At 34.7% G+C, this 22,147-nt stretch overlaps 2 protein-coding genes across 2 annotated transcripts; both read left to right on the top strand.

The window, feature by feature from the left end:
* Nucleotides 1-3,954: 3,954 nt before the first annotated feature.
* On the top strand, nt 3,955-6,284 carry LOC114740237 (protein SIEVE ELEMENT OCCLUSION B-like). Its single transcript, XM_028928358.1, has 6 exons — nt 3,955-4,182; nt 4,277-4,366; nt 4,483-4,846; nt 5,433-5,534; nt 5,817-5,950; nt 6,051-6,284. Exons 1-6 carry the CDS (start codon nt 3,955-3,957, stop codon nt 6,282-6,284), a joined length of 1,152 nt encoding a protein of 383 aa, XP_028784191.1.
* Nucleotides 6,285-6,404: 120 nt separating this feature from the next.
* Nucleotides 6,405-7,314, top strand: LOC114740236 (protein SIEVE ELEMENT OCCLUSION B-like). The gene is made up of 2 exons (XM_028928356.1): nt 6,405-6,533; nt 6,661-7,314. The coding sequence occupies exons 1-2, from the start codon at nt 6,405-6,407 to the stop codon at nt 7,312-7,314; spliced, it is 783 nt and encodes a 260-aa protein (XP_028784189.1).
* The last annotated feature ends 14,833 nt before the right edge of the window (nt 7,315-22,147 follow it).

Below are 22,147 nucleotides of genomic sequence, written 5' to 3'. Positions count from 1 at the left end.
ATGTTCATTTCTGAGTTGAGTTACAATGAGAAAAGGACTTCTCTTCGCAGTTGCTCTTGCTATTATCCGTCAAGGACAACCTTCAACATTACGGGTGTGTTTGGATGAAACCAAACCATGGTTTGGAGAATAGCTTCTGAAAAAAAATAGATTTTGGGAAGAATAGATTTTGTGAAAAAGTGATTTTGAGAAGTGTGAGTGTTTGGATAGTTGTTATTAGAAGTACTTTTTATATATACAAATTGGCATAAATTAATATGATAATTATAGAAAAAATATATTTTATGATATATTTTAATTTGAAGGAATAAAATTGTTAATAATATATTTTTTATTAACATATATTAATAATATATAAGATAATATAATTAATAAATAATTAATATGTATATATATTTATAAGATATAAGATTAAATATGTTTATAAAAAATATGTTTATAAAAAAAACAAGATACATATCCTATAGGCTCTCACACTCTCCCTTTTTTCTCTAAAAGTAAAAAATTTCTGCTTTTCCCAAAACCATGGTTTTGGAGTCAAAACCATGGTTTTGAACCCAAACCATGGTTTTGATTTTTTTAAGGGTGTTTGGCTAACATTTTTTCCAAACCATGGTTTGGGTCCCAAAACCATGGTTTGGGGTGCTTGCCAAACACACCCACGTTTCACATGCAAACATTCCTCACAATTTTTAACATATTTGTACTTGAAGTTTTCTGCAATACTAAACTTATATACCGCCTTTTTGAATTCTATAGCATTTGCAAAAGTTTACTCCTTTCCTAACAACAATTCCTTCCACTTCACAGCATTCATCTCGGGCATGGGTGTTGGTGCAATTTCTACTGTACTTACTAGCCTCACATGACATCCCTTACCACTTTCTCTTACACGGTCAACCCCATTTTCGTCACAAACAGTTCCGTTTATATTATTCTGGCAACTTGACAAAAAATACCTTTGTTGTGACAGTCCCAAGAAGTTGTCAATGCTGCATGCATGATTACAACTTTTGTTAGGAAATTCACAACAACAATATACTACTAATAAATAGCAACTGCAATAACCATGAAAAAACATATCTCACATTTGTGGATCATCCATTACTTTTGGTGTACTCTCCTTTGATGCTAGATACACATGTGCACTAGTGTCATTGTACTGAAAAAGATTATCAACTTCACTATCATTAACCAAATCTACTAATACCTTATCATTGAAGCTCACTGTATATTTCATGTCACAAATATTAACATCTATATCAAACCATTCCAATATCATTAACCTTAACTCTTCATGTCTTATCCCTTGTTTTATCATTTTAACTCTCACACTCCTACCATTGTATTTCATTTCACCTTCAACATTGTTAACAAAGTTTCCACCAAGATGAAAAATCAAAGCAAATGTCTTTGAATATGTTGACCCAATATTGCATGTCATTTTGCATTATACCCTGCAACAAACAAGGAAAATATTTCATCACAATGTCATCTCTGTAAAAAGATATTTCATAAACCCAACACAACCACTTTCAAAGTTAACAACTCCAATATATCATTTCACAACTCCACTTTAACTATTAACAACACACTTCACAACATCATTACTATTGATATTCAGCCTTCCTGTATACATGATCATCATGGAGTTTCTTTCAATTTCCCTCAACTACCATCTGCTATCCCCAAAAACAGATCATTATAAACACCATCCCATACTAAGCTAACTCTATCCCTCACTAACCAACTCATACATTCCAATATCTAACCATTCCCACAAGTTAAAAACAACAACCAATAGCCCAAGATGAATCAACTTACGATTGCTACAGCATCGTCTCCCTCTTAAGCTGATAAAACTAACTTGCCCAGAACCCTAACCTTATCTAACACTAATAAATTCATTTGTTCAAATTTCTAACCATTCTCACACCTTAAAAAGGAAAAGCCAACACCCCAATATGAAGAATGTATGCCTTACGTAATGCTGCACCTTACCTCCTCTGAACCCTCAACACCTCATACAGAACGTAGGACCACCAAAATGAAGAAAACAGACCGCAATAGTCATGCATGGAGGATGAAAGAGTCATATGATTTCAAAAAAACACTTGCCCTTTCGAACCACCACCTTCTCGTCACCCTCAAGCAGCTGTAATTGTGCACATTTCTCTCTTATCCTTATCGCCTATCTTCCTTCGATGTGCAGCTTAATGTGGTGCCTATATGGTGCCCACGTTTTGTATATGGTGAGGGCAATGTGGTCTTTTCATTTAACAAAATAATGCCAATTTGGTCTCATGACACCAAAACGGGATTTTGCATATTGGGCGGACATTTCTGGTATTTTGAAGTTAAAATTGCATTTTTCTGTCTTTTTCCCAATTATTTACTCATTTTGCATCCTTTTGAATTTTGCCAATTAGTTAGTTAAAAAGAAAATCAATCCTTTTCTAAGTCAATTCTTTATTTTTGATACTTAGTTTGCTTAGGATTTCAAATAAAGGCTCCTCAAAGTGAAACGACCCGAGTTTTGCACTATATTGCATTGCTTGGAGTTACTTTTGATTGGGAACCCCAAGGCGAATGACAAAGATTCCCATCAAACACTTTTAAGAACTACTCTTTGAAATTTTCAAACACCTCCTTAATTATATAATGCAAATTATTACACACATTTTTTTGGCCATTGCGTGCGCACATGTACAAGGCTAAAATATATAAAACTCAACTAAATTTTTAGTCAATTGCCTGTGTCCTCCGGCATTTTAAAGTCAAAATTAACCTCTAGTTTTTTTTTTGTCAACTTCTTACCATTACTTTATAGTTATTTTATAGATGAAAATTGTCATGTCACATAGGTAGATGACGCTTGTATATGTTTCAAAATTATGTATTTTACCAAGCTGAAATTTAAACTTTTATGCCAGACTGAGACTAAAGTATATGTTTCAAAGTGTCATTTTCCCCTTTAGCATTTTAATTTTATTGATAGGCACATGAATATTTTCATTACTAGTACTGTTAGAATCGAATTCGCAATAATGGGATGCGTAGAAGGTGCCAAAAGCATAAATAATTATTTACTGATAAAGAAGAAGGTGAATAGTGATTCTCATGGTATGCTCCGTGCCTACGTGTCAACTTATAACTGCACCGAAATAAAATTTTACCCATTACGCTTTGTCACGTGATTATTAAAAATTGCTAACTTATACTACTTTCGATCCTTAATATAAGAGTTTATTTGACTTTTATTTTGGTCTTAAGTTTAAAACTCTAATCTATTTTGTCTCTCATACTTATCCATTTTTTTCCCAAAACAGTCTTTGTAATGACGATAGTTTAAGCCAATATACTTGATTGTTAAGGATATTTTCGAAAAAACACCACTTATTTATTACAAATAACTAATTTAACTAGTTTTTTTAATCTACTCAAATTAGTCAACTAGTTCTTATATTAAGGATTGGAGGTAGTATTTTTAATCTTCTATCTTCAATCAGATAGTCCCGTCATCTTGAGTTTTGATTACATTGGGTTAGTTGTTTAAAAGTGATTATGAGGAGAGACTTCTCGGTTTGCATAAGAGTAATTTTTTTAATTGCTTATGAGAATTTTTTTACACCGCTTAAGATCACTATGTCTTCATGTACACTTTATTGTCTACATCTAAGGTTTTGTCTTCACTGGATTCATATCATCCTTCTTAGATAATAAGATAATGAAAACCATATCCAGATTTCAATCAGAAGGGTGTGGATGACGGTAGTTTCAATCGTTCACATCCTATTATTATTTATAAATTCATTTGTTTATTATTATAATTCTCCCTCATGCCATCTATGGCCTATAAATACGCCATGAGAAGCAGCAAGCAGAACACAGCAGCTAATCGTCTTCTTATTATATTCTCTTCTTCTTATATCATATCATCCGACAGTTGCAGACATGTCGTCGATTAAGATGTTAGATCCACCAGTGATGGTCGCTTTCAATTCTTCATCTTCGTCGTTGGAACAGATCAACCCTTTCACTGCAACTGATGAAGCCATCTCCAACCACATCATCGGAATCCATGACTCGCAGGCCCCCAAGTACGATGTCGGTTCTCTTTACAATGTTGTCTCCAACATTGTCAAGAGCTCCACTCACATCGGCACCTCCCTCGATCTCAAGGTTCTCAATTTCTTCATTTAAACCCCATTTTTCTTAAGAATACTTTCTGTTTATCATCTGTTTGTAAGTGTTTGTTTGTATATTATTCTGACAGCGTCCCAAAGCTGTTGAACTCGTGGAAGATAAGGTTCCACAGTCCAGTTTCATGCCACCTTTCGGTAACCTCAAAGAAATTGCTTGTCAGGTCATTCTTCTTCATTTCCATGTTCTTGTATATTCACTTTTCATATCTTTCTTTTCGAAAACATAACAAATTAGGTGGAATGGAAGCGACTCGATACTAATAAATTGATGTTATAGATGACATGCAAGCCTTTTGAGAAATCTACGGCACATGAAACAGTAGTGGGAATTCTGGAGAAGCTTAAAAGCTACTCATGGGAAGCAAAGGCAGTGATAGCTCTCTCAGCTTTTGCTTTGGCCTTTGGTGAAACCTGGCGTCTCTCTCTCATGGAACGTACCAACGAAAGTGCTCTTGAACTCCATATCTTCAGGCTTGGGGAAGAAGCCAAGCCTAGCAAGAACAACTTAGACCTCATTAACACGTTGGTGGACGTTACATCCAAGCTTATTGAGGGGATTTCAACATTGGAGAAGAAGATCGCCGACAAATCTCTTAGCCAAACTTTTGTATCATGCTCCTCGAGAACTCTATGCTTATTGGGCAATCTTGGCCCTACTTACTTGTTCTAATCGAATGACTGAACTGTGAGTATCTTAGTTCTTTCATCATCTTTATTCTTTCGTCCACATATACGTAGATCTCTTATGGTAAGGTGATAAATAGAGGAGATGAAACCAGCTTCGATCGGTGTAAGCCTTTTTTCTTTTTCGCTTGATAACCAAAAAAAAAAAAAAAGCAACGGATTAAATTGCAAACCTGCTTTTGAATTTGTGAATGTGCACCTGAGACTATAAGCTTTGCTTGTCCCAAAGCTATACATAAGCTTTTTGAAATGGAGCAAAAAAGCCGAGACTGAGAAAGAAGATGGATACCACTCGTGACAAATAAATTATGTGTTACCTTAAATATTACTTCACTACATGATGAGTATTCTAATAGTAGGTGGTCCCACTTCTATCTTTGTCTTTTTCTTCTTATTAATATTATCTCCTCAACTAAGTGATGGGAGGAATCTAAAGCTTTTTACCTCCTTTCTTTTTTTAGAATTTTTTTGAATATTTTTTTTTGAATAATATAGCCAATGTGTTTGCGGAGTTCCATTAATTAACCTCATGTGGTTTTTCAGATAGATGTAGGGATTGGAACATCAAATCCGAAGTTGTTGGGAAGCTCAATCATGTTAGCATGAGATTGAGTAATGAGTTGGCTGTGATTAAACGTGAAGAAGGTTACGGAAAAGAACTGCTTCTGGATTTTTTCAACTTTTCAATAATTATTACTTTCAAGCTTTACCAAGCTTAATCACCAGACATTTACAAATATTAGAGTTTTAATTGCAAATCACAGAGAGTGACTTATATAAGACTTGAATATCTAATTTCAACAAAAACTTTGTTGAAACATAAATTTTATTAAATTGATTTTCTCGGACTTAATTACAACTGTCTTTTTCCAGATAACATATATATCCGATGCTAACAATGCCAGCTTAATTCATTGAAATTTTCAGATGATTTTCTGGACCGAAAATGGCGAGAGGAAGTGTTTATGTCTCCTTCCGGAACTGTCGATCTTTTGAGGACTCTCATCTTCTCCAAGGAAATTACTGAGCTTGAAATCTTCGATAACACCACTCAAGAAGTGGTAAGTTCTCAGTATTTTTAAATTGATTTAAAATGTAAATATTAAATTAATTATATGAAGGGCCTAAATGAGATGTGCTTTTTTGTGGGCTAAATTTTAGGTAAGAAACAATGTTTTGAGGACGAAGAATATTTTGCTGTTCATTTCTGGTCTGGACAACATCGAAGACGAGGTTTGGGTTCTGAAGTCTATCCATGACGCATTCAAAAAAGACAAAGAGAAGCAAAATTATGAAATCCTATGGGTTCCTGTAGTGGAGGAAACTGATGATCATAAGATAACAGATGATCAGAAGGAAAAGTTCAAGCAGCTGAAATCAAACATGCCATGGTAAGTCTTACCGAACGTATTCGTGATTAAAGGCAAGAAGGTATTAGAAGAGAAGTGGCATTACCAGGGAAAGCCTATTGTGGTCGTCACAAAACCTAGAGGTCATATTGTTCACAATAATGCAATGCACATGATCTTCGTCTGGAAGATTGAAGCCTTCCCATTTCGATATGAGGACGAAGCAAGACTCTCTCTTCACTGGAAGTGGTTTTGGAATGAAGCAACCAAAGTTCTTCCAGATATTGGAAGATGGGTTAGTACTATCTTCCTAAACTTTTTCTTAACCATTTATCGATTCAATTCCCTAGACTTAACTCATTACAACTTAAAAATCAAGGAATTATATGAATTGGATTGTTACTAGATCACTATGTTTGCAGATTCAAAGTGACACATACATCTTCATTTATGGGGGGACTGATGTTGCTGGGACCCAGAGGATTGGTACGCTCTTAGACTCCATTAAGAAGGACCCCATCATCAAGCAAGCCGACTCCATAATTGAGCATTTCAACCTCTCAAAGCTTGATCAAACCTCTGCAACCAATTTCTGGGTTAACATCACCAACTCAATGTTAAGCCGACTTCAAAAGCCGAACCACCAACAAGACATTGTTCTTAAAGACATCGAAACCTTACTCTCATATAAAAACGAGAAAACTTGGGCTCTCCTCAGCAAAGGCCCCAACGTGCTGGTTATAGGGTTCGATCCCTTGGTAACGAGCGTACTGGAGGATTTCGATGAATGGAGAGTGAATGTGCAAGTTCTTCAAGGTTTTGATAATGCATTTATAAAGTATTACAATGAAAAGAGCCTTAATGTTCCTCCTCCTTGTTTCCACTTCCAAGTGAGCAACATACGATCAGGAGTTCCTTTCACTGTCACTTGCCCTGAGCCATCTTGCAAGAAGAATATTATGGAAGTTGAAACTGTTAGCTACAAGTGTTGCCATGGGATCCATTATCACCATGCATCAGAGAACTTGAACCGCGAGTTTGGGACCCCACTTTTGAAAACCAAATGGACCCCATGATCAGGGATCGATGAGCTAGCTGTTCTCCTTCTCTGTTGTCTGTGATATAATAATGAATGAATTATGTGTGCCTCTTAAGTTATATGTGTACCTTTGTTCTGTGTACTACTCTAGTTTGTTGTGTTGTGTCTGTGACTACCACGTCTCACGCGTACTTGTCTAGTTCTATATGGATGTCATGTAATCTTCGTCCACTTCAATAAATAATCAAGTTGTGAAACTATTCTGTGTTTTATCTACTATAGCAAGTTAGAAACTTGTTTTTCTCTTCTTCTTTTTTTCCGGTGAAACAGAAACTTGTTTTTCTTATAACGAAGACTTGGAGAATCTGATATTATATATCCTCACATGAAATTCTAAAAAGTAATTATCGAATGCCAAATAAGTTATATTAAACTTACTTATCACTTCATACTACCGCTGGTCCTTTTGTTAGTTAAGAATAATGAGTATGAAAAAAATGCTTAATTGAAAATGATTCTAATTTATTATTCTAGTATTTTTAACTTAGCCTTCAAAAATTCTAATTGATGACTGTCAGCCATTCACATTTTCTAACTTGTATGGGAATAAATGCATCCTTATCAGTTCCCTTTTTTCTTTTTTTGGGTTTATTGTCAGTTCCATTTTTTAATAATGTTTAATTTGTGAAGTATCCCCGTCATTTACTGACCTTTTAAAATTGTCTAAGATTTGTGTATTTCCTTATTTAATTAATTTTAATTTGGTCCTAAAATTCATTTTCCATAAATATTGATTATATATGATCCAAGATCTCACAACTAGTAGTGAAATTGCTGTGCCTGTGAGTACTTGTGATAGGACTTGATGTTGATGACAAAAAAAAAAAAACAAAACAAAACAAAACTTGTGGCTACAAAATCAAGGCTCTTCAAAATAATGGTTTCCAAGTTCCAATTCCCCTCAAGTTCCCAACAACAACTAAAACCCATTGGTTTTCAAAGGAAGAAAAAACTACTATCGAAAAATTTTAGAATCTTTGTTTAAACTTCTAAAGTAATTAGAATAATCAAAATTTTTATTATTATTATGAAAAACTACTTTGAATAACTTCTAAAAATAATCACATACCGTAAATAAAAAGATAAGAAAAATCTTTAGATATGATAAAATAATCCAAAAATCACTAAATAATAAATTATATTTTATGATCGTGACTAACCATAAAATTATTTCTACTTTTCATAAAATTGCTATTTTAAAAATTAATTATTTTTAAATTTAAATAAATAAACATAAAATCTTCTCTGCACTTTGTGTAACACCCTTTTTTTACAGACCTGATTACTTAGGCAAATTTGATAAGCATATTTGATGGGATCCTATTAATTCTAAGAAACAGATGCTATTTCAGCACCTTTGCCATTCCATTTTCCTTTTTTTGGGGATTAACTTGTGCATTATCTAGACTTTTGCAAAAGAAATTGTGCATAGACAAATGTGTAGAAGATTATTGAGAATTTCACTATCTTTAAGTTGTGAAGTAATGCCCTTAATTTGTAGCTTTGGGGTTACTCCAAAAATTAACTGAATTAATACAATATAGTGCACAATCTGGGTTGTATTTATTTTGATGAGCTGAAAATGAAATTAAATTCTAGTAAATAAATACAAGCAACCTAAACTATAAAAAGGATTTTTGATTTGAAAATTGATAATTAAATACTATGAATCAAATTAAAATTAAAATACTTTTTTATTTTTTATATTAAAATGATTAAAATGAATGTTGATGAAAGAAATGAAAATGAAACACATAAATAACAATGATAATAATCAATCCTCCAGTTCAACAACATAGGCAATCCTTACTCCAAAAGATACGGGAGATGAAACAATGAATTCAGAATTATAATCAAGCTTTTAATCCAACAACCGAGCCACCTTGAATTGCCACAAAATATTTTCCCAAAATTTCAACTTACTAACTGCAATCAGAATAGTAAAATGGGATTAAAGATGCTAAAAACCAATGCTTAATTAGAACTCTTAAATCCAAAATAACAGAATTAAAGCTAATAAGAGACAATATGATCCAAGATTCCAAGCCATCTCAGAAAATCACAATATATTAACTCCAAAATCAATACAAATATCATAACCACAATATCATAATTGAAATTAAAGCTATAAACAGCCCAATGTCAATACTAAATAATAATCCAGCCACAATAATATCCAAATATGCTCAAATTTAACAATAAAAATTTTCCAATAATCAGAATAACTATCCTAAGACCTAAGAATTATTAAACAATTATTGGACAGGAAATTAAAGTAACTAAAACTCTCTTTTGATGATCCAAGCTCCTGCCATTATTGTTGAATTAGAGAATCATGAAACTCTAGCCACTATTAGCCATGGAAAATGCTATAATCAATATTCTGCTACAAGCTTCCATGGAGGACACGGTGAAGATATCAAAGATAGCGACGGAACAGTACACATGGTGAAGACCGGTCCTTCGTTCTGTCTCTGTTCATTGACACCGAGAAGGAGAAGAAGAAGATGATGGATGGAGCCAAAGGGAGGTTCTGCCACGCCATCGCTTCTCGCTCTCTGTTGCGCCTCTGTTCAACTCCCTTTGGCTCTCAAGCTCGTGTAGCTGTGTGTGTATGCCGTCAAGCTCCTTCCTCCAGCGCCGTCAGGTCCCTGTTCGCGTCTCCCTTCTACTCACTCAATCGTGTTGCTCTCTTGCTACTGTCGCTCCCTGTTGCTCCCTCTCGTTGTCGCTAATCTCTCTGCCACCAGGAGATTCAGCGAAGAAGAAGACTGATGGAGAATGGAGAGAATATTGGATTGTGACTGCGCCGTCAAGCTAACGTGTGTCCCCCCTCGCATGCCTCCTCGTTGAGATGATGAAGAATCTGAAATTTTAGGGTGGGAGCCAAATGCTGCGTTTTGTTCACCCCCTTTTATTATTATTTACTTTTTCCTTTTTTTTAATTTATTTATTTTTGTTCTTTTATTTCTTTTTTTTTAATTTTTAAATCTTTCAAAAACCTGCAATCAAAATTCAAGAATAAGATAGCATTAATTGTCCTTAAAAATCAATTAATCACAATTAAACCAAAATATGACAATTTTGCCCCTATAAAATAATAATTTAAAATAAAATATATTAAATCAATTAACAATCAATTAAGGCCAAAAAGGACTAATTAAGTTAACAAAACCCATATAAAAGATATCAAAATATATAAAAATAATTGAGTTTGTCAACTCCCCCATACTTAGCCTTTTGCACTCCTAGGCAAAATATCAATAAGGAAGAATCCAACGGAGTAACTTAATGCAAGTAAACATAAAATCGACTAAGCAAGAATGTGCAATTAACTCAAGCAACCTTTATTCCTTATCAATCAACAATCATAGAATACTTCAGTACAAAGAAATTAACACAAGAAACATAGCAGGATAAAGGAAGAGAAACATAATAGAACTCACATAGGATACAAGTGTTTCACTCATATCTCAAATGGGAAAAATTTCACTCAATCCACCTAGATTAGCACCTACCATAAGCTTATAAAGATTCTAATGTCTCCACCACTAACATACCTTAGACTCATGATCAAGGGGACTTGAAGGGTTGTAATGTTGGAAAGTAAGGCCAAATGAATGAAATGAACTAACAAGTGAAATGCATGAGTAATAAAGTATCAACTCAAAGTGAGTTAAAGTACAATCATGAAAGAATACCAATGTGCAGATTTTAACCTTTTGAAATAGAAATCCTTGCTCTTCAAACCATCATGGAATGCTTTATTTCAAATTTTATTCTTTTGTTGCAACTTTTTTTTTCTATAACTTTCTTTTTTTGGCTTTTTCTATACATTTTCTTTTCTTTCTTGCCTTTTTCTATTTCTATTTCTTCTTTTGTTTTTTTTCCTTTCTTTTTTTGTTTTTTTGTTTTTTTTGCATCCAAACCCACGAAGGCAAAGATATAGACATTAATGATGCACTTTTCAAAATGAAAAACCAAATATAACTCATGCAAAACACTTGCTAAAAAAAACCAATGAATGGAATGAAAGTGAAGGCTCAAAGGGGTGAACAAAGGTTAAATGAAGTGGTTTGTGTTTGGGTAAAGGTTTAGAAATGAATGCCCCTATTATCTTCACAAATCGAGGTATTAATGCAACTTTGAAAAAGAATCTAGACAAGTTCTAGAGGTTAACTAAAATTAGGTAAAAATCACACAAGATGAGAAAGAATACATGGCTCAAAATCCTTCCATCAAGGCTTTTTCCAAGATGTTTCCTCCTTAAGGATCAAGCTTTGAAACAAGGTTAATAATACTGCACCAAAGGCATTCTGCTATGCTAATCAACTAAGAATAGAGATCACTCAAATCAAATGCAATCAAACTCAGCCGTGCAACATTCACAAGTATTGTGCAAAAGGATTTTAAAAGAGATACCCAAGGATTACAAAAGTCAAAAGTTAGCAACAGAGAAAACAGCAGCTCGCCCATACAGCAGTGCAGAACACTGAGGCGAATAAAAACAAGAGGACATAGAAACTAGCAGCAAAATTCTCAGGCAAGAATCACTCTCAAATCATGTGATGCAATTCAGAAATAAATCAATAAGGCAAAGAAGAGAGCAATTATAGCAGAATACTTAGGAAAGAGGAGCAAATCCAAAGGCAAAAATTTTTTTTCCCCAAAACAGCTCAACAACTCAACAACAATCCCTCCCCCACACTTGATCAATACATTGTCCTCAATGTAAGCTTAGACTAAAGATATGAACAACTAGAAGCTCCAAATGTGCAAGGACAAGGTAGGGAAAGTATTGCATACAACTAACAACAAACAATAAAACAAAACATAAGCTCCCTTTTACTACTGGCCATGTCCCTCCCCCACGTTTATCTCACAAAACAAGCAAGTAATTTAAAGAATAAGAGTTAAGGAAGGAAAAGGACAACCTTTAGAACAAAACCTCTTCAAACTCTTGTAGGAGAAGTTCTCATCTCGGATGAGAAACATATATCTCTTTAGTGTGCTCACTTCTCCATTGACATTTCTTGGTGGTAAGGGTTCCTGCAAGAGACACATTGAACTAGCAGCAGTATCTAGTCTAATAAGAAAAACTTGGAGAGATCTAGAGTAGTATAAGTATATGTGAGTAGCAAAATCTTCCAAGTAAATATCACACTCAAGAAAGTCAATAAGATTCCTTTCTATAGGAATCAAATAATCAGGAATATTTTCAAAAATGTCTTATGTATGAAAAACAGAAGATGAAAAATCTAACTGACAGTTGTTGGAGTACATTACATCACTTTTACTAACTCAAGAGGTGGGTGGAAAAAGAGTGGAAGAAGGAGAAGATCCATGCAGAATATGATTATGCAATGTAATATTATTATTTACATAGCTACTTAAATCAGGAGGCAAATCACAAGAAAGAATTGGATGAAAAGATTCATTTTTATTTACAATTTTGTCTTTTAAAAATTTTGAATCTTTCCCTACTAACATATTAGAAGCATGCAACTCAATGGGATTTGTAGAAAGATAGTTTCTAAGGCTATGGTTAAATTCCCATTTCTCCACATGATTAACATCCAAGCAATTCACATCAATATCATGCTTTATATTGTCAGCACTTTTAGTACTAGAAAGCATTGCACACACTTTAACAAAGTTCTACTTTTGCAACCCAACAAGTATATCATACTTGTTATCAATGCAATTCATGCATATAGTGTGCGCATTGCAAGAACAAGATAGAGGTTCGTTCAAATCAAAATCAATTGCACCATCCAATTTAGCACTAGAAAGAGAAGCACCATAAGTCAATTGCACAGGAGCTAGACGTGAGGCGGAAAAACACTAGACAGATTAGTGATAGCACAAGCTCGACGAACAAGTGAACCAGAAGGAGTGAAACAGCAAAACAGAGGCTCGACGGCGTCATCCTTCATCAACTCTTGCACTGTTTGTCATGTCTCCTCTATGGAACCTCGTAACCCTCCATAGTAAGATTGTCCTTGAGGAACCATATTCCCTTGAAACCCTTCTTGAGCCTGCTTATTGTCACCTCCTCCCTATCGAAAATTTGGATGAGCCTTCCACCCTTTATTATATGTATTTGAGTATGGGTTCCATTGCTTAGATTGATTAGCCCTTCCTTGATACATGGCGGAAACTTCCTCATATTTATGAGGGCAAGCAGCAGAGATGTGCATAATAGAGTTACAATGCTTACAACTAGGTGCAGTCATCTCCATAGAATTAGGATTCCAAGTGTCAACAAGGGAGTGTGCGATGCAAGCTTATTCAACCATGTAGTCAAAGTAGTAATTTGAGAAGTGAATGTGTCCAATTGAGGAATGTGGATTGAAGAAGGATTAGTATGCATTGCATTGACATTTTTAGACTCCCTGATGTTATACTGTTGATGGTTCAAGGCCATTTTCTTGATAAGTTCCCATTCCTTCTCAGCAGTTAAATCAATGAGAGAACCTTCAGAAGCAGCATCCAACATCCCCTTGTCTTGGGTCTTAAGTCCATCATAAAAGTATTGGACTAACTGCTCATCTGGAATATGATGGTGTGGACATCTAGAAAGCAAGTCCTGAAAACGGCTCTAGTAGTCATAAAGTGACTCATCATAGTCTTGCTTTGCAGAGTAGATCTCTTTTCTCAATGTGGAAGTCTGGGAAGCAGGGAAATACTTCTCCAGTTATGGTAGGCATCTGCCATATGCCTATGCAAACTCATGTACCATTCTCACGCTTTACCCTCCAGAGACAAGTGGAATACCTTCCAAAGAACCTTATCCAGATTAGCCCCAACCGGCTTCATGCTAGAACATATCATAGAGAGAGATTTCAGATGATTGTACGGGTCCCACTATAAAAAAAAGTAGAATTACTAGCCAAACATTTCTAGCGGTTACACAAAAACTGCTACAAATTAATACATTTCTAGTTGTTTTAAAACAAACTGCAAGAAATTTGTAGTGCTTTGACCAGAAATATGTGGGCCCCACAATTTTCTAGTAGTTATCAGTAAACTGCTAGAAAGTGACTGCTAGAATTGTTCACGTGTTTTAGAGCGAAGTTCGCGCCAAACTTCTAGCGTTTATTTTCTAACGGTTCAAATGATGGAACCGCTAGAGAATGCAAATCGTCGTTCCATTCTCAAGCGGTTACTAAACAGCTAGTAATTCAACAAACTTTCTAGCTGTTTTAAGAGAAACTGCTAGAAAGTTTTTATTTTTCCCAAGGAGTTGTGACACGTGGCTAAATACAAGAGGTGGTGCAACGTAACAGCTAGAAATCTCTAGCAGTTTGGCTTAAACCGCTAGAAAATTCTGGCAGTTCCTGTAAAACTGCTAGAAAATCGCGACCTATATATTCCCCCCACTATGTCATTTTCACTGTTTGGCGAATTTTGAAGTGGAGCTCTGTCGAATTCTCTCCACGAAGTAATCCAGATCTAGTTGTAGATCCATATTTTCAGGTAAGAATAGTAATTTATTTATAAATAATTTTTTTATTTTTTATTTTTTTATTTTATTTTATTTTTTATATTAACTTTGATAGACTAGCTTAATTTAGTTAGAGTTAATAGAAATTTTTTTTATAGTAGGCTACTTTTTATAGAGTCAATAGAAGTAGTTATATTTTTTTTGATGAGTTAACGGGAAATTTAAATATAGGAATATCTGTTTTTCAATTAATATTATTTGATATTATTATTTAGAGCTAATAGAAATAATTATTATTTGATATGATTATTTATTTTGAATAACTGTTAGTTGTAAAATATATTTTTCATTACAATTGTTATTTGCTATTATTAGGATGAGTCGTAAACCAGGGAAGGAGTCAATTGATCTTGAGAGAGCAGGACCCAACGAGGATTGTGGTGGTGGCGGTCATGATGCTGGTGAGCCATTCCCGAGCATTCATGACTACGATTTGAACGAAGAAGATATCCTGAGCTTTATGGAGCATGATGATATCAGTAGACTGAGGAGGCTCATTTTTCGGGGGATGAACAACCCCATGGTGATGTTGGTGAGGAGGAGGAGGAGGAGAAGCAGGTTCAAGGGAATGAGAATCTCCATATTAAGCAGCGTCCTGCTCCTAGACGCCAAACCGTTTTTGAAGTGGAATTTGAGGGTAAGTATTTATTTCACTTTTTAAATTTGGCAACTATTTAATTTAGATAGAAATTGTTTTAATTCATTAATATATAATTAATCTCTTAATTAAATTTTGCAGACTCTGAGGGGAACATGTCCTATAAGAGGCTGACAACTAGAAAGCTATCTATGACGACGAGCGGACGGGTGGTTGTGCCGCTGAATGAATTGGGCCAACCGACCAAGAAAGGTGGCTAGCTGTATAACAAGTATGTGTGCTTTCTTGGTCAGTAGTAGACCCTATTCCCCATTTATGTGAAGGATTGGAAGAAAATCACTCAGGAGAAGAAGCAACAAGATTGGGAAATGATGAGGGTAATATAAAATTATTATTTATAATTTTTAAATTTAAGTAAATGAATATATATTTTGCTTTAAAATTATTTAATTGTTTGATTGTAATTTTTTATTTATTTATTTAATTTGTTATTTATAATATTTTTAAATTAGTTCAATGAATATATATTTTTTAAAATGTTATTGAAAAAATATTTTTGAGTGCTAAATAGAGATTAACACTTGATGTAACAAACAAAAACTATGCACGATTCCATTCATCTATGCCATTTTCTTCTTCCCTTTTCACCAAAACCCTTCCTTTTTTTTTACCATTGCCTCATAGTTAAGATTAATCTGAGAGATCTAAATCTTCAATTAAAATGTCCAACATTCCTTTTGAACTTTCGGGGCTCCCATATGCGTGTGCTGCAATTTCAAACAAAGCATAAGAAAAAGAAATGAAAGTGAAAATAGAAGCGCCTTTATTTTACTTACAAAATCATAGTCACAATGCAATATATAAACTTCAGTTGTGATAAGAAATAACCTATCTCCTTCCTTATCCTCCCTAGAAGCGCCTTGATTTTGCTATGAACCGCGAAAATCTTGCTGCTAATAGACGATAAATAATATATGGCCTCCCTGAAATTAAAACCAAGGGGAAAAAAGAAAAGAAAAAGAAATTGATGCTGTTAAAAGAAACATGTTTAGTTGAATATATGTTAAAGATTTTAACTTGGTTAAATATAATTTTTCGTCTTTGAAATTTGGGTCTATTTTAATTTTGGTCTCTCAAATTTTAAACATGTAGTTTTAGTCTTTGAAATTTATTCCGTCTTAAAACTTTAGTCCCAGGAGCCTAATGGTGCTAAAATCTGTTGAGGTGTCGTAAACGATGTTAAAGTGATAATATGGACTCACTAAATAACACCTAATTGGATCTTGTATGGATAATAGACAAATAAAAGATCATCAGAATGCAAGTAGAGACTGATTATATAGAGTGGAATGAATTCTCAAAATGCTGCGCAATGAACAACAAGAAACAAAAAGGATAAATAGATATATTTTAAGGCTATACTTTTCCCCTTTCATCCACATAAGATCCTAAGGTGCCATCTTATACTTCTAAGAACTAACATTTTAAAACAGAGCAAATTCTAGGGACTAAAATCATGAGTTTAAACCTTGAAGGATTAAAATCAAAATAGACCCAAATTTCAAAGACAAAAAATTACGTTAACCCTTTTAACTTGATAAATTCCAATAAAGTCAAGATAAATCAAGTTTAAGAGCATGATTTGTATCAGAACTTACCAATGAGAACCCAAGAAGAACAGAAAATGAAGAGCACAAGCAACAATGGTGAGGATAACCCAATAAACAAACGCAGGGAACTCATGCATGGCTTCTGTCAAAGAAGGCACAAACTCTTCTTCGTAACCTTCACTGAACAAAATCTTCAACTCAGTGATTCTCTTAACAGTTTCATTGGCATTCATGACGACGTGGTGGTAATCAGAAGTGGCTCTTAGGTTTTTGTGGAAGACATGAACATGGTACAACACTGCCAATGATCTCCCAAGGCTGTCTTCTGCAGAAACCTGCGAGAGATGGAAGAAAGTGCCATATTCCACAGAGAATGCTGCCAGCACTATCACTGCTTTGGATTCCCATGAATAGGGTTTTAACTGTTCAAGGATTAACATTGTTGTTTGGTGTGCGTATGAGCAGTTCTCGTCATCATCTGTGTGCATCATCTTTAAGTTTTTTTTTTTTCCCACCCCTACAAGAATATAATGCAAATGGTTAGAGAAATTTCAATTAGGAAAAATATGGGTTTTTATAAAGTAGCCCAAATTTGATATTCATTTGGATGATGAGTACTTTTTTTTTAATTGATAAAATATTACTATTTCCCAGAGTTAGTAAATATAAGAGTTAAATAACTAATTTATAAAAATTAAAAGAATTAAAAATTTTAGTTATTTGTTAAAAAAAATATGTGTTGGTTTCTCACAGCATCTCTTTAATCACTTGTATTATTGGAAACTCTATAATCTTAATGAAAATTTCATTTGTATTAATGAACAACAAATGACAAGAAACATATTAGTAATGACAAGTTATTTATTAACAAGTTATGGACTAGCGATGACAAGCGTTGAATTACACAGCCAATAATAAGAAATGTACTGACAATGATAAATTTTATAGCTTTTTTTTTTAAAGTTTAATACAAGGTATTTTAATCATTTAACTATATCTGCAAAATACCAGATGGGATACTACTTTCTTCTCTATCATTTTCAACTCTTAGGTGCTTGATTTGGAATATCACATTTTTCAGCTTCTTTATTTGTCATTTTATCTTATTAATAACCCTAGAAATAACCTAGATTTAGGAACAAATTTTTTTTAGGAACATAGTTGTATCTTTTTGGGTCTCAATCGCTTTTTTACTAAATCCTAACTCATCCCTCAATAATTGGAATCTGTTGAACTTAGTTGCTCATTTAATATGTTAAATTTATATTTTAATTACATGGGCTTTTTAGATTCCTCGACGTGAGAGAATGTGACTTCATTTATAAATTCGAAATAGTGCAGCTCAAGCAAACTTTATAAAGAAAGTACTATATAAAGAAGCAGAACTGGTCTAGTCCATTGTTCAATTCATTTAGGCCCATTGGTTCCAGACGAGATGGGCCAGAGAAGCCCATTTATAGGCGATGGAAACCTGGGCTTAGTGAGCCCAATACTGGCCGATCGGGTTTGCTCAATGAGCCGACCCACTATTTCCACAGCCATAATAATAGTAATAATAGGGAAAGTAAAATACATTGATTACCCTCTCTTTTATCTAAATTATAAAAATCTCTGTTTTATTTTGAAAATATATATAAATATTCTTTAAAATTAAAATATATATTACATAAATCATCCTTATATGTTTAAGGTTTCATTTTTGTCCATCCAACCGTTAGTTAATTGTTAAGTTTGATTTTCAAACTTTTATTTTGACCAAAATATCTCTTATTAACATAAACATTTTTTGAAAATTTATGTATATTAAAAAAAATATTTTTTGATACAATAAAAATAATTATAATACATATATTTTCAAATTTTTTAATATGTAAAATTGATTAATTTTGACTATATTATAGAATTATATAATTTTAATTCTTCATAACATATTGAAAATTATTTATTTAGGTTTCTTTTCCTAAATGGCCAAAAAATATTTTAAATGCATATTTTTTATCATATAATATAAATTATGTGAGTTTGGGACATTATATAAATCATTTAAATTTATAATTTAAAATTTTTAAACAAAAATTTTGTTGCAAACATTTATAAGTTATTTGATTGATTATATATTTATTTAAAAATTTAATTAAACTTCCATTCAATTTTTTATGTTTACATTAAATAAATTACTTAATTTTCTGTCTAAATATGATAAAAACATTAAACAAATAACTATTTTAAAAAATAAAGAATAAAATTAAAGTAAAAATGATGTAGATTTAATTAATTAATTTTCTTTTGTTAGTTATTTATTTTGTTAACTACCCACTAACCCATTTATTGATTTTGCATTTTAATTATTTTATTTAAAATTAGGTTATAAGTACCCTAGGTTTCTATCGTGTAGGCAGACTTGGCTTTTGACGTATCAGATAGTTTTCTTCCATTCCCATTTTCGTCTTTGCTCTCCCTTTCTCTCTAATATTCTTCTCTGATCTCCTTCTCTTCCCCTTTCTCTTTTTTGTTTTACATCAATTTTGGTATCACAGCCTGGTTGTGATCCTTGTGTGATTAATTTCTTTCAATTCCTAACATCCAAACGCGCCCTTAGTCCAAGAAACTCCACAACTGTCGCTCACCACCGTCCTGCACCTTTGTTCAACCACATCACGACTCCGCTCGCCGTTCCATCACCACCGGTCCTTACTCTTGCAACAAACCATCCAAACCCCGGTGATCCACTGCCAAGAACTGTCAGAAATCACCACGCACGACGCAAACTCCTCCCCTGCGCAAAGTCGCTGTAGGCATCACTTCAGAGGCCCAGATCTCGCTCGTCCGGCATCTGATCAGTGTGAAACCACCCTCATCGGGTTCGTAGGGAGGAACACGGCCAGACCTAGAAATCTCACGGCTAACCGGTGTTCCACGCGCCCCCATGTGCTATCACAGTCCCTACGGGTGGTCTCCACACTCCGCCGCATTGCCAGCTCACCCAGATCGCGGCTTTTGCCGTTTTGACCCCGTTTTGCACCATTTCTTCCACCACCGACCCTCCCAACACTAAGAGTAGTCACCCAGGAGTATTGGGGTATTTTTTTGCTGTCGTAAAGCTACGTCGGTAAGGCCTAATCAACCCTCTAATTAATTGCTATGACTTTTTAGTATACTGGAGGTTACTTTTATTGCTTTGGGACGTTGTTCTTGCTGGATACCACTGCTGCCTGTATATATATTTTTGGTTATTTATTCCTGATTATTATTTTATAGCTTAGAAAAAAAGAAGGAAAAAAAAGAGAGAAAAAAGGGGCAAAAAAAGAATTTATTGTCATTTTATTAGTAGCTTCTTTGCTTGCTTCATTATTTATTATTAGCTTTTGCCTATCTATTGCATGACTATTTGTGATATTGAAAATAGACAAGACACCTTAGACCAAGCACTTCAATCCTTAGAACCCTGTGTTAGCTCCCTTCAATCCCAAATGGACTAGAGACTTCAAACCTTTGAACTAAAACTGAATGAACTCACCAAATGCCTTAAGGAATCCTTGGCCGAGATTAAGCAAGAATATAACTCCCAGTGTCAAGAGCTTAGAGCCACTACTCAGGAGCTTAAGATAGCTAATCAAGAGCTTAGGACCTCCCAGCAGGAAATTAGAGATTCTCTCCTAAGAATTGATAGGAAGGTCTTTAGTAAGGGTGTAGAAGGAATTCTTGAAAATGCCCCTGAGACCACTCAAGCGCACACCAAGCTTGACACCGTCGGACCATCTCACACTAAAGGCTCCCAACTTTCTATAAGTCTGCATAACCCACAGGTTAGACCATCGCATGTTGAGGCCTTTCCCCAACCCCTCGAGGAAGAGGACAACCCATGGGATGAACAAGGTACAAAGAATCGTTATAAATCCCATCTTGGGAATTGACGTACCTACGGAGGGTACGCAGCTCGCCCCAGATATGGACGAGACCCGTCGCCACCTAGGCAATACCGAGACACCCCTCGACAAGACTACAATGATAATGCGATGAAGAGGGTTAAGGTTGAGGCACCTGACTTTGATGGTTGATTAGATGTGAATGCCTTCCTCAATTGGTTAGCCACCATGGACAACTACTTTGAGCGGTACAATATGAGTGACATGCAGCGCGTTTGCTTTACCAAGATGAAGCTCATCGGATCTGCACAGAAGTATTGGCAGCATGTCCAAGCGAACCTCGAACTCTTAGGGCAACCTCCTATCATGACTTGGGAGGAGATGAAGTTGAAGCTTAAGGAAAAGTATGTACCAGTCAGCCACTTGAGCACGCTTTTCAACCAATTGAATAACCTCAAGCAGGGAACCTTGTCTGCAGCTGACTATGTCTCTCGATATGATGACCTTCTGATCTGCAACGACTTAAATGAGCCGGAGTTTTGTCATTATCAAGAGATTCATCAACTGCCTTAGGGATGACATATAGAGGGAGCTCAGAGTAAACCGCCCCTACAGTTTAGAGGAAGCATATCATAAGGCTATTAAGATTTACTCTCTGCCTAAATATCCCTCCTTCAAGCATCCCAGCTTCTCCTGTTTAGAGTCTCATCCTGCTCGCAACTCCGCTACCTCAGCCAATCAACGGGTAAGTCATCAACTTTCAGGGCCAAGTGCTTCAAGACCAAGGGAGTCATCAGCCTCAAATGTTCATGCAGGTAGCTCAACAATAGAGTGTTTCAAGTGTTACTCCAAGGGACACATCGCTTCAAGGTGCCTGCAACGTGCGTTGCTTTTCGAATCTCAGGATGATGCCTTACTCGAGAGTGTGCTAGATGTAGTCGTTGACCCTGTCGATATTCATTCTGACGTGGACGAAGAGATTAATTGTGATAAAGTGCTATCGGGCCATCTTGGAGTGATGTGATGTCTCCTAACTGTCCCAATACTAGATGACTCCTGGAAACAAAACAACATCTTTCACACCTTTGTGAAGTGCAGTGACAAATCATGCAAGTTGGTTATTGGCAGTGGAAGTGAAAGGAATGTGATCTCTACTCGAGGTGTCGCTCGTCTTGGACTCAAGACGGAACCAATTGCTAAGCCTTTCCGTGTTGCATGGGTCAACAACA

This window comes from Neltuma alba, unplaced genomic scaffold (genome assembly GCF_004799145.2).
Source record: "Neltuma alba isolate B1F8T4 unplaced genomic scaffold, ASM479914v2 tig00003082_pilon, whole genome shotgun sequence".
Taxonomy (NCBI): Eukaryota; Viridiplantae; Streptophyta; class Magnoliopsida; order Fabales; family Fabaceae; genus Neltuma; species Neltuma alba.
This window is presented reverse-complemented; position numbering and strand designations above follow the sequence as displayed.

What these genes read in the sequence shown, in the direction of transcription:
- LOC114740237 (XM_028928358.1), top strand. Translation starts at nt 3,955, where the DNA reads ATGTCGTCGATTAAGATGTTAGATCCACCAGTGATGGTCGCTTTCAAT. An exon ending in GCACCTCCCTCGATCTCAAG is followed by an intron (nt 4,183 to 4,276) that starts GTTCTCAATTTC and finishes TTATTCTGACAG; the next exon opens with CGTCCCAAAGCTGTTGAACT. An exon ending in GAGAACTCTATGCTTATTGG is followed by an intron (nt 4,847 to 5,432) that starts GCAATCTTGGCC and finishes GTGGTTTTTCAG; the next exon opens with ATAGATGTAGGGATTGGAAC.
- LOC114740236 (XM_028928356.1), top strand. Translation starts at nt 6,405, where the DNA reads ATGCACATGATCTTCGTCTGGAAGATTGAAGCCTTCCCATTTCGATAT. An exon ending in TTCCAGATATTGGAAGATGG is followed by an intron (nt 6,534 to 6,660) that starts GTTAGTACTATC and finishes CTATGTTTGCAG; the next exon opens with ATTCAAAGTGACACATACAT.